This window comes from Cryptomeria japonica, chromosome 2, assembly GCF_030272615.1.
Source record: "Cryptomeria japonica chromosome 2, Sugi_1.0, whole genome shotgun sequence".
NCBI classification, from domain to species: domain Eukaryota; kingdom Viridiplantae; phylum Streptophyta; class Pinopsida; order Cupressales; family Cupressaceae; genus Cryptomeria; species Cryptomeria japonica.
The window spans coordinates 356,408,666-356,425,164 of record NC_081406.1 but is presented as its reverse complement, the minus strand read 5'-3'; the positions used below and the strand labels follow the sequence as shown (position 1 = coordinate 356,425,164).

At 37.4% G+C, this 16,499-nt stretch overlaps 1 protein-coding gene across 1 annotated transcript in view; it reads left to right on the top strand.

The window, feature by feature from the left end:
- The window catches only part of LOC131065255 (uncharacterized), a 292,918-nt gene extending 277,590 nt beyond the window's left edge, over positions 1-15,328 (top strand). Inside the window, exons 8-9 of the mRNA XM_057999726.2 lie at positions 14,642-14,770; positions 14,925-15,328. Coding sequence (XP_057855709.1) covers positions 14,642-14,770; positions 14,925-14,978 — 183 coding nt within the window. The 3' untranslated portion in view covers positions 14,979-15,328. The remainder of the gene's footprint in view (positions 1-14,641; positions 14,771-14,924) is intronic.
- Positions 15,329-16,499: the final 1,171 nt, after the last annotated feature.

Sequence of the window (16,499 nt, the reverse complement as noted above, 5' to 3'; positions counted from 1 at the left end):
GATCCTGGAGCCCAATCTAGTTCTATGGCAAGTGCACCAGCTAGTACAGGTTGCCCTTCAGAGTTGTTGGCACCATATGCTAGGGGTCATTTTGATCTTAAGTCTCCTCTAAAACAGTTTGCTTTACGAATATCAATACAAGGCACATCACATTCAAGTGGGGGAACAAGGAAGTGGAAGTGCAATATTTGTGACACAGAATGGTTCGGTAGCATTAGTAGAGTGAATGTGCACTTTCTGTTTTGGAGAGGAAAAGGCATGAAACATTGTAAGTTTTTGGAGGAAGCCAAAAATATACAGTACATAATTGAGTTTAACAGGCTTTGGGGGGTTCCAGATGACACAAATATTTCAATGCCTACTACTTTGTCTGCTAGGGCAGCAGTTCAAGGCAACTAGAATGTGCCACATACTTCTCATGCTTTGCAGACGGGAGGAATGATGTTTGGATCTCTATCCACTTTCACTTCAACTGCCGCCTAGGCTGGGAAACGTAAGTTGCAGACACCACAGAGCAACCCCATTGCTGATATGTTTAATGTGCAGCTGAGAGATGAGATAGATGAATCCATTGGCAAGTTCTTCTTTGCCAATGGCATTCCATTTCATGTTACACGGTCTCCTTATTATAGGGAGATGATCGCTATGGTGGCCAAGGGAGGACCATCTTATGCGCCACTAGGGGAGACGAAAATGAGGACCTCGATCTTGGATAAATGCTATTCCAAGATCAATATTTTGATGGAGAAGATGAAGGCATGTTGGGTGGCATCGGGGTGCAGCATAGTTATGGATGGGTGGACGGACATTAGCCATTGTCCACTCATCAACGTCATGGTCACATGTGCAGAGGGCCCATACTTCCTTAAAGTAGTTGATTGTACAGGGCATCGTAAAGATGCTGATTTCCAGTTTCAGGTCCTCAGGGAGGCTATTGAGGAGGTTGGGCCACAAAATGTGGTCCAAGTAGTGACAGATGCAGCCCATGTGTGTAGAGCAGCAGGGAGACTCATTGAGGCAGCCTATAGACACATTTGGTGGACCCCATGTTGTGTGCATGCCATGAACAATGCACTCAAGGACATGGGGAGGATAGACTGGATTAGAGGAGTGGTCACTGATGCGAGAGATGTGCAGATGTTTATCTGCAACCACCACACTTCACATACACTCTTCAGGACCTTCGCGAAGGAGTTCTTGAAACCAGTTGAGACTAGATATGCATCCTATTTCATTCTCTTGGAGAGAATGATTGAGTTGCAAGAGGTATTGCAACTCATGGTTATGACTAGTGAGTGGAATAGGTGGGCTGAGGCCAAAGACAGAGCAGGGGACAAGGGTGAAGGAGATAGTGAAGAGTGATGTGTTTTGGACTGATGCGAAATACATTGTCTCTATCATTTCTCCAGTATTCCAGGTGATCAGATATGGGGATGGGGATGCACCTAACCTTGGAGAGGTGTATGAGTGCATTGACTCTATGCTTGACGAGATGAGGGCTATTGTGCGAGTGAAGGACCCCTCTTTAGCCTTCTACAATGAGCAAATCCAGCCTATCATTTAGCGTAGATGGGACAAGTTGAACACTCCTTTTCATATGGCTGCCTTTGCCTTGAATCCTAAGTGGTACAAGGCTAGACTGGGTAGACTGACACCGATTCAGGATGATGAGGTGAAGGCGGGTTTCTTTAGGTGCATAGAGAAGATGTTTGATTCTAGAGATGCCGGCACAATGTGCACTGAGTGGGGAAGATTTGCTACTCTTAGAGGTTATTCAGATGCGGCAAAGATGGATATAGACAACATGGCACAGGAGGGCCCACTTTTATGGTGGAATTGTCATGGCCCGAAATCTTTGACCACCACTCTAGCCATCCGTCTGCTATCCCAGGTTTCCAATTCTTCAGCTGCTGAGAGGAACTAGTCTACATATAGCTTCATCCACTCTCTTAAGAGGAACATACTTACCTCTAAGAGAGCAGAGAAGCTTGTGGCTATACACAGTGCTTTGCGTCTCATGGACCACAAGACACTTGTGTACAAGGAGAGTCCAGCGGCACGATGGGATGTAGAGCCAGAGGAGCCTTCACAAATTGATGAGGATGATCCTACCACTTCAGATGCAGGGCTAGTTGGTGTGAGCTTGAGGGACCTTGATCCTCAGGAGTCCAGCAGTTCCAGTGAGGAGGAGTTCGTAGATGATTAGTGGCCTCCATTAGCTACATTTTGAGTTTTTAGTTTTGTCATTTTGTCTTTGACTCTAGTCTCTTTTGTAATGCTATTGCTACACGTATTTGTATTTGGCTACTCATTGTAATGATGAATCATGTAATCATCTTTATTATTATAGACTTTGCAATGGCATCAGATATTCATATTTTCGTTTTCCTTTTTCGATATTCATATGATAGAAATGAGAAATCTCCAATTTGAACAATTTCATTTGTCAAATTTTATTTACTTTTAGCAATTAGTTACGACTTACGTATTACTATTCTAAGTAATCTTGGTATTTCCTATAGTTTCATTTGAAAATTTGAAATCTAATTCTTATACTGTTATACATCTTTTCAAAACTAGTTTTTCAAGTACTATATGTATATGTATAAGTATATGAGCACCACCACCCCGCCACCCCCCCGCTACCGTCCCCCCACCGTCCCCCAATTTAGACCCTTGGTCCCCCCGTCTTGCAGACGCATCCCCATGTCCCCCCGTCCCCAACGCCCATGGAACACTGCAAAATAACAAACAAAGTCAATGTTGATTCCACATTGACTTTGATTCCGTCTTGGATAGGCCCTATTTTTGAGAAATTAAGTAATTTCATGGGTTCTTACAATGATTTTTTTAACTTTTTTTTTTGCCATTTTTTTTTGGTTTTTAACATGATTTTAATGCAATTTAAATGCAAAAATCATTGAAAATTGGGTCAATTATTTTTTGTGAATCGAGATTTTTTTGGAGAATAAATCCTCTGGCTCTAGGATTCGGGATTAATCGGGTATAATTGCTATTTTTTGCAGACTATTGCTTCTTTGGGTGTAACAACCATAGCCCCAATCATAGGCTCAAGTGAAGGAACCTTAGATACATGAAAGCTCCATAAAGAAGTGACAGAAAATCAAAAGAGGAAGTAGGGGATTCAATTAAAGAAGGTAGTCCCTCGGTATAAAAAACCTCGCCTTCACACCCTTCAATAAATGGAGGAGCAAGAATAGGGTCTAGATCACACCCGACACCCTTTTTAGTTGAAGGTTGGGAAAGGAAGCCCTTATGCAAGCCTAGATCTAAGCCAAATGAATGCTCGCTACAAACAGACGATGTAGGCATAGCAAAAGCATTCAACAATCTTTCCTCCAATAGAATGTCGAGAAGAATCTCCTCATCGTCAAAGACAACATTCCAGACCTCCTCCAATTCATTGCCTCCAATCTAATCGTCACCATCCTCATTTGAGATCCCATTCATAAAAACGACTTGCCTTCTCCTGCTCATAGATCAGGCTTGTGAACTTCTCCCACCCATTGGACAACCCTTGTGTCAAGTCTTGCTCTCAACATATTTTTTAAATAATATTTGTGAACTATAATTCAGAACTAGTAGTCAAACAAAAACATTTTATTAAGTTTTAAATTTTTAAAATAATTTACTATAGAGACTATCTATGAAATAATGCCAAAGCAATACCTGATGTAAACTGTCTGACGAAATGCTTGCTTAGCAAAAATTGTGAATTTACAAGTTTGATAAAAAATTCTTGGATAGGGTTAATACAATGGTATTAGAATGTGCATGATTGTTTGTGATAATTGCAAATATTCAAAAATATTCTAGTGTAGGATATGATAGTGGTATTAGAGCTGGTGGTCTTGCCAACCTATTAGTGTTCAATCTTTTGTTGCAGATTTCAATGTTTAAATGATCAACACTGCATGACAAGGTTTTTTAGTGTGAAAGGTGAAGACAAATTAAGAACTCATGATAGATTTTTTGCAAAATTTCAAAAATATCAAAAGAATCTAACAACATTACTAGAGAATCCGGACATACTAGAACCTTACTTATTAGTTGAAAGGAAATTTGGAGAGTTATCGATAAAGGAAAAAGAGAAGTCAAAATAGATCATTGCGGAAAAACCAATATCAATTGATAGGATAAAGGAAAAAGAATCACGAGATGCATCAACAAGTGAAGGAGAGTACTTGAGCCTTCTTGAAGAAAATGACTTGGAGTATCCTTTTGAACTAGAGTTGGATCAACGGCCTAAACAAGATAACTCCAAGTTTTTGATAATCCACTCTTTCAGATGGATGCATATGATAACCCTCTTTTTGAGGTGGAGTTCCAGGATGACCTTATTAAGAGGCCTGCACATGAGAAAGGTTCCTCACTTGATTTTAATGATGGTTTTGGGCATGTTGAAATTTTCAAACCAGCAACTAAAGGTAAGCAATTTGATTATCTTTTGGGATATAATCCAGGGCATGAAATAAATAATGAGAATAGAGAATTGATGCTTTGCACTTTGTCATTGCAAAGTTGTTTTCATGTAATGTCCCTAAATTGGGAATGCCCTAAATTTGCCCTAATTCTCAATTTCCAAGTAAATAAGCAGGGTTAGAAGATACCTTTCACCTGAATGAAACCCTGCAAACAGATTAGAAACCATTTACAACAATAATTTCGATAAACAGATTATCATAATTAGATTCATGGCAGATTTATCAGTTCAATCATAAAGCATTTAAATATGTTTGGAAGGCTCAACCATAGGAGAGCATGGGAGAAAGTGACTTTGATGGGGTGTCTCGGATAATCTACACTAGGCCCGAGAGCGGATATACCATCCCTCTTGGCCTCATGTGGCGCATGCCATCCATATGAGGTGGTCTACCCAGTGAGGTGTCCACTTCTTGCCAACCATTTCCCTCTCCCTATGATTGGACTTCTTGTGTTGATTCACCATGATAGGGAGATAAGGTTATAACATGGTGCCCCGGAAGCCCATCTCTCCTAAGCCCAAAGGCAGTACCCTCTGTACCCCCTTGGCCTCATGGGACTATCTGGTCCCCATCTCGAGATGGAATACCTAGGAGAGTGCCCCATCACCGTACCCCTCTTGCAATCCTTATATCCTCTACCATGGCTAAAAGCATTCAAGACAAATAAAAGATTTCAGTATCATGCATATATTTTACATATAATAAATAAATTGCAGAGATTCATAAATCAGATGCAGTTAATGTTTACTGTGATATATGTATAACATCAGTGTATTATTCGATGATTAGTGTGCAGAGGTATATTTATTAATACAGCATTTTTTCTGTTATGCACAAGGAAACTCATACCAAACAGTAATACTCAATCAAACTGTTGAATGTGTAATGTCTTCTAAAATATCTATCTGAATCCTTCAATGATTGCCTTTCCTGATTGTTCCTTCCTTCTTGGAATGATTGGTCTACTGTATATATATCTCCCAATTGATGTTGGAGGGCTGTGTCCTTTCCACAGTTATTATCCTTGCAAAAGTCGTGACTCTTAATAAGTTGCCTTTTGTCTTTTAATTAATGAACTTCTGTAGCAATAGCACCCCATTAGTGCTTAATAATGTGTATTATTAAAGCTTTATATAACCCTTAATCTATTCACTATATTATTGATATCATATATGGGTCGCTGTAGATACTTAGGTCTATGTGTTAATTTTAGAGTTGCTGCCTACGTCTCTACTTTATGAAGATAATTACTACATGATATATTAATTCCTTTGATCTGAGATCTTAGAAAATCATGAAGTCTTAATAAGACGATTTTCTACATCTGAACTTATCTCAAGGATGGTGATGAAGATTGATGAGGAACCCGAAGGCTGAAGTTACAAATGAAGAAAACTCACTCTATTTAATTATCAACTCAGGTAACACCACAAATCACACAGGAAACTTCTACATATTCTTCCCCCCTACATGCCGGCAGGCTTACAATATTTATATGAAATAATAGGAGTTTCAGATCCACAAATTCTGGAACAGACTAACCAAAATATAACAAAATGCTAGAACAGACTAACCAAAATATAACAAAACCTCAAACAAAATGTTAATTAGGCTAGAATCTGTTTGATGGACGTTGCATTTTCTGGAGCCTTATTCTACGATAGAGATTGCTCCTGCATCAGAACTCAAATTAGTACCCAATTTCTTCCGGAGTCATCCTCCTACAAATTCAGTGTCTCGATTAGAGACAATACTCCTAGGAAGTCCATGTAGTCTAACTATCTCCTTGAAAAAAAAATTGGCAATTTTTGTAGCATCACTTGTTTTTGTACATGGAATAAAATGAGCCATTTTAGAAAATTTGTCAACCACCACAAATATTGAATCATGCCCCTCCTGAGTTCTTGGTAGACCGAGTACAAAGTCCATACTAATTGAATCCCATGGCCTGTTTGGGATTGGGAGTGGTTGATACAAACCTGCATTTTGGCTACTTACTTTGGCATGTTGGCATACTTTACACCTCTCCACAAACTTCTTAACATCATTTCCCATACCTGGTCAATAATAGTGTGAACTCAATTGAGCTAGTGTCTTGTTTTGTCCAAAATGCCCTGCTAAGCTGCCACTGTGTTTCTCCTTCAACAGGTTCTCTCTCATGGAACTCCTTGGGATACAAAGTTGGCTGCCTTTGAATAGTAGGCCCTCCTGTATCATGTACTCCATCCAAGGACTTCTATCCCTACTAAGGGGATTTAAACAAGCCTCATATGCCTCTTTGAAGTCCCTATCTTCCTTGTACATTTCCTTCAGGTCATCAAATCCCAATATACTCATTTGAGATTCCTGCAAGATCAAACTCCTTCTGCTCAAAGCATCTGCAACTTTATTAGATTGACCACTCTTGTGCTTGATGACAAAAGTAAAACTTTGCAAAAATTCAACCCATTTGACATGTCTTTGGCTCAACTTAGATTGACTAATGATGAATTGCAAAGCATGATTATCAGTGTACAAAATAAACTCCTTAGGAATGAGATGATGCCTCCATTTTTTTAAAGCTTGTATAAGGGCATAGAACTCCTGATCATATGTTGAATATTTCTTCTTTGCATCATTAAGCTTTTCGCTGAAGTAAGCAATTGGCTTTCCATCTTGACTCAAGACAGCACCTATAGCAGTCCCACCAGCATCACACTCAACTTGAAAAGGCTTAGTAAAATCAGGTAAAGACAAGATAGGCTCTTCTGTAATTTTCTTCTTTAGTATCTGGAAACTCTTATCAGTAGCTTCAGTCTAATGAAATGTCCTTTTATCTCCCTTAATTGTATCCACTATTGGAGCACAAATCCCACTAAAATTCCTTATGAATTTTCTATAGAGACTAGCCAATCCATGAAAATTTCTTACCTCAAAGATACTCTTAGGGGTAGGCCATTCAATGATTGCCTTTATCTTCTCCTTGTCCATCTTTAATCATTCTTGGGAGATGACAAATCCGAGGTAAACCAGTTCTGTCTTCAAGAAAGTATACTTCTTGAGATTGATTAGCAGCTTCTCTTCATGGAACTTGTCTAATACCATTCTTAAATGCCTAAGATGTTCTTCCTTTGATTGACTATATACCAGGATGTCATCCAAGTAGACTATGACAAACTTACCTGTGAAATCTTTAAGCACATCATTCATAAGCTGCATGAAAGTGCTTGGAGCATTAGTTAAGCCAAATGGCATAACTAGCCATTAGTAGAGTCCATCATTTGTTTTAAAGGCTGTCTTCCACTCATCACCTTCTCTAATTCTAATCTGATGGTAGCCACTTTTCAAGTCTATTTTACAAAAATATTTAGCCCCACTTAAACAATACAACAAATCATCAATTCTTGGCAAAGGGAACCTATACCTGATAGTGATTTTGTTGATTGCTCTGGGATCCGTGCACATTCTCCAGCTTCCATCCTTCTTAGGACTCAAAACAGTTGGAACTGCACAAGAGCTTAAACTTTCCCTTATCAATCCTTTCTCCAACAATTCTCGCACTTGTTTCTTGATTTCTTCATTCTCCTTCGGTGTCATGCGGTAGGCTGCTTTATTTGGAAGATTTGCTCCTGGAACCAAGTCTATGTGATGGTTGATACTCCTTAATGGAGGTAAAGCATTAGGAAGATCATCTACTACTGTACTTGCATACTCTCTCAACATGTCTTGAATTTATTATCAATCAATTTTGTACTAGTGACCACACTTTTGAGCTTTCCTATCAAGGCAAAGCTTACCTCTTCCTTCTTCATTTGATGTAAAAATTCCTTACCTCCCATTAGCATCACTCTGGAGCTTGGTTCAGCAACATCTTGTTCTTCCTTTAGGGGTGTAAGAATGTGCTTCTTTCCATCCTTCTCAAAAGTGTAAGTGTTGTGCTTCCCATGATGAATAGCTTTTCTGTCATATTGCTAGGGTCTTCCAAGCAAAATGTGGCAAACGTCCATGGGCATGACATCACACACTATTTGATCTTTATAAGTTCCTATTTGGAAATCCACCTTGCATTGCTCATTAACCAAAAGCTGATGCCCTTTTTGTAACCATGATACTTTATAGGGAGTAGGATGCATTACCTTTTTCAATCCCAATTTCTCCACCATCTCCATTGAAACTAGATTGTTTGTGCTCCCGCTATCTATGATGACTTTGCAGCATTTTCCTCCACTCTTGCAAGTTGTTCTGAACACATTTTTTCTTTGAGATGGTTCTATTACCTCCTTGTTGGGTTTAAGTAACACCCTCTTCATCAAGAGTGATTCACCAACTTCAGGTGCATCTTTATAAGCAACAAGTTCCTCTGCAGCCTCCTCTTCACCGTGAGCAATATGTGCACTTCTCTGACTTGATTCTCTGGACTCTCATAAGATCTATGTCCAAACTTATTGCATTTAAAACATTTACCAAAAAATTCCCCACCTCTACCTCTTGAATAAGGCCTTCTTCCTCTAAAAGAATTATTACCTCGGGAAGATTGTTCGTGGTGATGTGAACTACCGGCTTCTTCTTTTTGAGCTTGTCACTGACCTCTACCACTTTGTGATCCTCTTCCTCTGAAACTTTGACTTTTTCCTCTCGAGCTTTGTGTTTGTTTCTTGGATAGTTTCTCTTCTGCCTTGAGAGCAAACTGATATGCTTCTTCCACTGTTCTTGGACACAAAAGGTTAATTTCATCTTGAATATTATATCTCAATCCATTGAGATACCTAGCCACCTTTTCAGTATCATCTTCAATATGGCCAGCTCTAATGGTCAACCTATAAAATTCTTCTGTATAATCTTTAATAGACATTTCTTTTTGCCTGAGATTTTGCAATTTCTTAAAAAGATTAAGTTGAGAATCTTTAGGCAAGAATTTACCTTTTAGCTTTGCCACCATTCTGTCCCAGCTCTTGATCTTGGACTTACCTTTCTGTCTCCTTTCATCTTGTACTCAATCCCACCAAAGGGATGCATGACCCTTCAATCGTGTTACTGCAAATTTCACTCTCTTGATATCAATGACATTCTCATACTCAAAATATTTGTCCATTGCACTGATCCAGTCGATTAGCTCCTCAGCATCCAAGCTACCTCCATACATAGGCACATCTAACTTCGGTTTGGAACTTGCTCCCAAAATCACTCTCACGATTCTTGTTTCAAACCCTTCTTCCCCCTGTTCTGTTGCTTCTTCTTGAGGTTCTTCCTCTCTGTCACTAGCATCTCCCATGTCAATTCGCCTTCGTTGCGCAAGTTCTATTGCCTGCAATTGTGCTTGAATCTGTCTCATCTCTTCTAACATTTCTTCATTCGCAGCTTGTCTTCCTCGACCTCATCCTCTTCCACGAACTCTGTATGCCATCTCTTGATAGAGAAAGTCTTCTCTCCCACCTGCAGGAACTATTTCGTCTCCGGATACCACTAATGGTATAGGACTGAAAAATAATCTTTTTCTCGTACACAAATTTATTTTAATTGCTGATAAGAAGCGACTTATGACTGAAAACTTTACTTATCTACAGAAAAATGCCAAGCAAATAAATAAAGGCCAAACCAAAGATGGAGGAGTGATCCAAAGAAATAAAGCCTTCTGTATTGTTCTCATAGGCCAATGCAGATGCAAGCACCAATGTCGATTCAAACACAGGCACAGCCTGTACCAACACAAATGTGAGGAACAATGCAGATGCAAATATAGGTGGCAGCCTGCACCAACGCTGATGCAAACACCTATGCAGATGCAAACGCAGCCACCGATGAGGAGGAAGTCGCCTGTGAAGTCGGGTTGGAGGGTGGAGCTTCATTCTTTTTATTTGCTTGAAGATATGACCTGGCTGGTAAAACATACAAGCCACGAGCTCCTCCAAAATCTCTCTCTTGTTGATCTGCTTGTTTCCAAATCGGAAGGAGGTGTAGACATGCAAAATCACAGAGACGATACGAATACAGATTTACCTTCAATCTGAATGCAGAATACTTCGTATGGCTGACACTAATATGAGGGCTCAATACGGGCTAACTAGCTCGTTTTTGCTGTACATGGTCTTTTACAACACGGTTTGAGCTTGGTGATGGCAATGATGATCAGACTCCAACACTCTTACTCACGCACCTGACAGATTGCAGATGAAATAATATACTATGAGCTTCACTAGATTAACACAAGACAACGCTACCCAAAATACAGTCAATTCCGCTTTCCCCTGGACCTCAAATTTGGCTCTGATACCACAATGATGAGGAACCCGAAGGCTGAAGTTACAAACGAAGAAAACTCACTCTATTTAATTATCAACTCAGGTAACACCACAAATCACACAGGAAACTTCATATTCTTCCCCCCTACAAGCTTGCAATATTTATACGAAATAATAGGAGTTTCAGATCCACAAATTCTGGACAGACTAACCACAATATAACAAAATGCTGGAACAGACTAACCAAAATATAACAAAACCTCAAACAAAATGTTAATTAGGCTAGAATCTGTTTGATGAACGTTGCATTTTCTGGAGCCTTATTCTACGATAGAGATTGCTCCTGCATCAAAGACCTTATTAAGGCGGGGGCATGACATTTCATCAAAGGAAGCATCATGAGAATGATGAAAGAATTCAAGCATGTCGGCACAAAAGAATATGGGACCAAGGTCTTCCATTGACAATTGATGATCCACTTGTTATGCTGAATGTGGGACACTATTAATTCAGGAAGCATAGTTGGTTACAATAATAGGATATGAGATCCAGGAATTTATATGATTGGTGGATTGCTATTCAGTGTGACAAAGAATGACAGGTATGCAACTTTCAGTGGTATCAGACCTTGCAGGTATCTCATCTTGGTTCATTTGGATGACTATTACTCTGGGTTGCAAGGGGTGAAAATAGGAGTTCACATTGATATTCCAGTGTTAATCAAACTTGGTGCAGTTGTTATCAGTCCTCGTAGCCATCTCATGCATTCGGTTGCTTACATACAGATGGTTTGGCAAATAATTTATGTCAAGGGATGGAGCATTTTTTAATTGATGATTTTGAATAAAAAAACTGGCCTTAGCAAAGGTATTCTCTATCATTAGAAAGTTCATATTTCATGTAGATCCAAGGAGATTTCATTATTACAGCTTCTATTCCACTTTCAGGATGTTAATCTTGATATAATTATATTTTAGGGTTGATGAATTTAGAATTGAACAGCAATAATTTTAATATCTTTGAGGTCATGAAACTTTTAGAGAATGGATCCTCCAGCCACTACAAATCTGACTTTGGTGACTTGTGGCTGTCGTAATTTGTTTTCATCCTACACCAATGCTGATTTATATCCTTATTTGGGAAGGGATAACCTTTAACATAATTAACAAAGCTCAATTTGCAAACAAACATGTTGTGGATCTTAATTGGTTATCTTTGGAGCTTATTCAAGACAACATACTTCTACACGTTTATGACCATCATTCTGAGACTTTTGGAATGGAAACAATGAGTGTTTTTAAAGATCTTCCAGTTTATATCAGAGTGGTGCATTGGAAGCATGGTAGAGCCAAGTAGATTTTCAGAGAGTTCGCTGAATTCTTGCAAAAGATTGATTTACTTTTAGCAAGAAGAGTGAAGGAAGTTTCATTTACAGGTGTGATGCAACATGACACATCAGTCGAGGTCTCACAAACCTCCTACATTGATTTGGGATCTTGGAATTTCATTTGGTTTATTCAAGATCAATTAGTGGTATCAATGGTCAATCTGTGATTGCTTAAGGACAAACAATCTTGGGAAGGGAAGACTATAATGTCCCGTTTTTTATCACCTTTCCAACATCTTTGGAAGCTCCAACTTTCTTAGAGAGCACCATCCTATTCGGAATAGAGTTTAGATAATGGCATTGTGTTCAGGGGATCAAGATGAATCCGTTGATGCTTTTTGAGGGCAAATTCATCATTTCGGGTGTATTCCAAACTTCTTGGAGGAATATTTTATTTTTGAAAAAGTATCAATTTTAGATAAGTTGGATCTCCAATGAGCTTGTGTGTATGTTGTTGCATTTAGATTTCACTTTCGGACTATTTTTGTATTTTCCATATTTTTGTATTTTCCATAACTTTGGTTGGATGTGCGGAAAATAATTAAATGTTAAGTTGTCGAAAAAGCAAATATTAAAAGACAACTTATGTTAATTATTTAATTACAGTATAAAGTCACTTTTATAAAGAAAAAAGGATTATTATTTTTAAAAAATGATTTTATAATTTAATTTCCAGAAAGTTCCCCGGGGGCTTATAAAAGGAGGTTGTGGAAATTCGTTTGATTCATTCTTGGCATTTGATATTTTATAGAACTTCAGTGGTGGTGGTTGAGCAGGTTTGTTCAACAACCACTTCATGATGAAAATCCTATGGTGAAGATTGTTTTCCGGAGTGAAAGATCTTCTCTAACCAATATGACGTGATCCATTCAAATTCACAATTTGTGCGGAAATGGAGAAATAGAGCTTTTAAATCGGACAGATATCTTTCAGATTTACAAGAATCTTAGATACAAATTTATTGAGATTTGCTTTCAAATAATAAATTTGTATTTATGGTGTGTGCGAATCCTGAAAGAATCAGAAATTATAAAGTGTCGTGTGTGCAAGCAAATATATTTTCTAGGAATTGCAGGTTGATATGTGCAAATGGTGAAATAACAGAACAACCTAGCTGTACCACTTTTCTTAGCCCAACAAGGGGCCGTACACCTAATATAGCTGCCAAAGAAGGATTGAAATATAAAGGATTAAAAGCCTTAATAATATTCTAGCACAGCCAGAAGGAGGGAAGTGAAAGGTGGTAACGTCTATGCAGCCATATTAACAGCACCCGACAAGACATTTTTTTCATTTATTAAAATTGAAAATCAGAATACAACTATATTCTGATTTTCAATTTATTTAATAAATAAAAAAAATGTTTTGTCAGATGCTGTTTATATGGCTGCATGGACAATTTGGTGAAAGGCTGCCGCAGCTTTTCAAGGGGAAGTCGCAGCTTTATGTATGCTGCTGTACCTCTTCTGAGGACTGCCGTACCTTCATTTGGGATCTGTACAACTATCACAAGGGGCTTAAATTGTTTGAAAGCTACTGGTTGGTGCATATGGTATCTTCTTGATGAGGTCAGCAATTATTCTCATTAATTAATATTCTGATTTCAGTTTTTAATGAATGTATATAAATGTCTGCAACAGGAGTTAGCATATTTGATATATAATATCTGAACTATATTTCATAATTAGTAGTCAAATTTTTTAATTGAGTTCTGGAATTTTTAAATAAATTACTTTGGAGTATCTATGAAATAATGCCAAAACAATACTGGATAGAAAGCAAAAATTGTGAAATTGCTAGTTTGGTCAGAAATTCTTAGATAGGGCTAATACGGACTGCTGCTAACTCTTACAGCAAAATTCTAGAGGGAAGGACCGTGGTAGGAATGTTGAGCTTGTTGGAGTTCTTTGGCTTCAAGCTACCTTGATTTGCTCAGTGTTGTGAGAGTTCTGTTTTAGCTTCTTTTTTTTTGCTGTCTGCTGTTAATTTGTTTCTGTACCTGCTGGTTTACAGCCTTAGTGTTATTGTTCTTGAAATAGTTTCATGGTGGTTTGTTAGACTTAATCTTGAAAGGGTTTGGGCCGTTTCAAAAACCTTCCTTTACCCTAAAATAAAAGAAAAAAATTTGTGTAGAATAATGCTATTTTCTTTCACAAACAAATTTTGTTTCATAAAATAATAAAATTTGTGGTCAATGTAAATTCTAGTCATTTAAGTGTGTCACCATATAACAAGAAGTGAAACCTTTAGCATGATTGCAATTGTTAAAAGGTGCAAAGGAAGGAACACTGTTATGTTGAGCAATATACTCATGGTTAGACATTCTCAAAAATTAAATCACACCTCTAATACCTTAATAAGGATTTTAAATATTGTTAAATCTTCTACCGCTTTGCCTACTAAAATACAGTGCCTTTGTGCATGCATATAACTAATTAAGATTTTCACATATATATGCAGTATATTTCTTCATCATTGTTGCATAAAATATATAACCATGGACTAATATAAAGCTTTGCAAATCACTATAGGCATTCAGATCTAATGAGAAGTCTTCAAAACCAATCTTCATTTCAATAGGCCATCGCATATCTCTTGAAACGGCCATTGCTGTTGTGAGAATGTGTTGCAAATATCGTGTTCCAGAGCCTATTCGGCAGGTACGTTTAACATTGCCATTCTTTAGTGATGGTAGGTGCTTCCCTTGTTTAGAATTTTTATAATGTTGGCAAATTTTTTAATAGTTATATGATTTTCTCATAAATCTAAAGTCTAGAACCTTTCAATTCAATATCTTAATGTTTGACCATGCAGGCAGATATACGATCAAAGGAGCACATGCAAAAAAAGCTTGCCAATGGCCATTAAATTAAATCATTCTTTTGTAGATGTTCAGGGGAGGTCCTTTATCTTTATAAAATCCTATAAATTTATGGATCTACCATTCGATAGCATGTAAACTATTTGTTAGTTCAGAGACTTATCAATCTGCTTGTTGATGATTGTTGATGATTGTTTTATTGATGATTGTAGTTAAAACAATCAAAGGAACTATCATGTAAGTTAGCTTGTATTGATATTCTTACTAATTCTTTGAACAAGTAAAACTTCAACTTTTCTACCATGAAGCGCAGGACAAAAACCTTACATATTTTGAAAAACGTTAGTAAATAGAAAAAAAATGGAAGAGTAAGTCTTTCAAGGTTTTATTTATTTTATATTTAATTTAATTTATGTTTTTATGTTTATGGAAGATTAAAATAGAATCAAGAGAAAAATTAAAAAATTAAATAATGCATTAAGAAAAACATAAATTAATGACAGTTTTTGAAGGATTTAGGTAGCATTTTTTTAATTCAAAACTTAAAAAGGTATGAAATGGGCATGAGGCCATGGGGTCGCTAGATGTATGATTCTTTGTAGATGTACAATGTGAACTTGGAAGTTGGCTTGGAGCCTCTTCTTATTGAAGTGAGAGAGCTAGTAATATGAAGTAATCAATCAAGTAGGAGACCCTTTGGTAGACACATCCTTTTGGAAAGACATTGAAAAAAAGTCAAACATCTCCCACAAAATAATAGTTATGTTACCCCGAGTTCTTAGGATAGGGATGATAGGGGAGGGGGGGACAAATTTAGGGATGACTTAATAAAAAATAGGGAATTTGTCAAATACGTAGAGAAATTTCAAATACTCATATAATAACATTAATAAAAAATTCATCATATACATTATAGATCCTTAATATATAACATTTGTGCTGAATTAAGAGTTTACAAATTAGCAAATGTCAAAATTGCTTCAATACTTCATCATCAATATGCATGTGATATAAAAAAATAGTATACAAGTAACAACAAAATGTCCAAAGGCTACAAGTTTCACTTTCAACTACAATATGAAAATACAAAAACAAAGAAAGTTTTGTTTTATTTCCTCATTTAGAATGAGTGAGTGTGGAGGTTGTTGTCATGTGATCTTTATCCAACATTGATTGAATAGTTGATGATGAGCACTAGGGTAGTGAATTCTATTTATTAGGTGCAATTGAAGGACTATTAGATTAAATCGAAGGCCTAGAGGCTAGGAAGTTGCAGCGGACTTTTTTTTTATTATCTAAAATGTTACTTTTTTATGAGGATGATTGGTCGCCCCTATGATAGTTGGGGAATTCACGAATGTTCTCACCCATCTCAGGAATGGTAGGCTATTCCCTTCAATTTTTCTGGATGTCCCTTGCATATTTTATAATTTCAGGATAGCGTGAGGACATTCCCTAAGTGTCTTTGTTTCTAAAACATTTAAAAAATGAGAACATCCCAAAAAAGGTTGGGGATGCATCCTTGGGTTTCCTTGAATAATAAAAGATGTTTTAGTCCTTATTGGCCA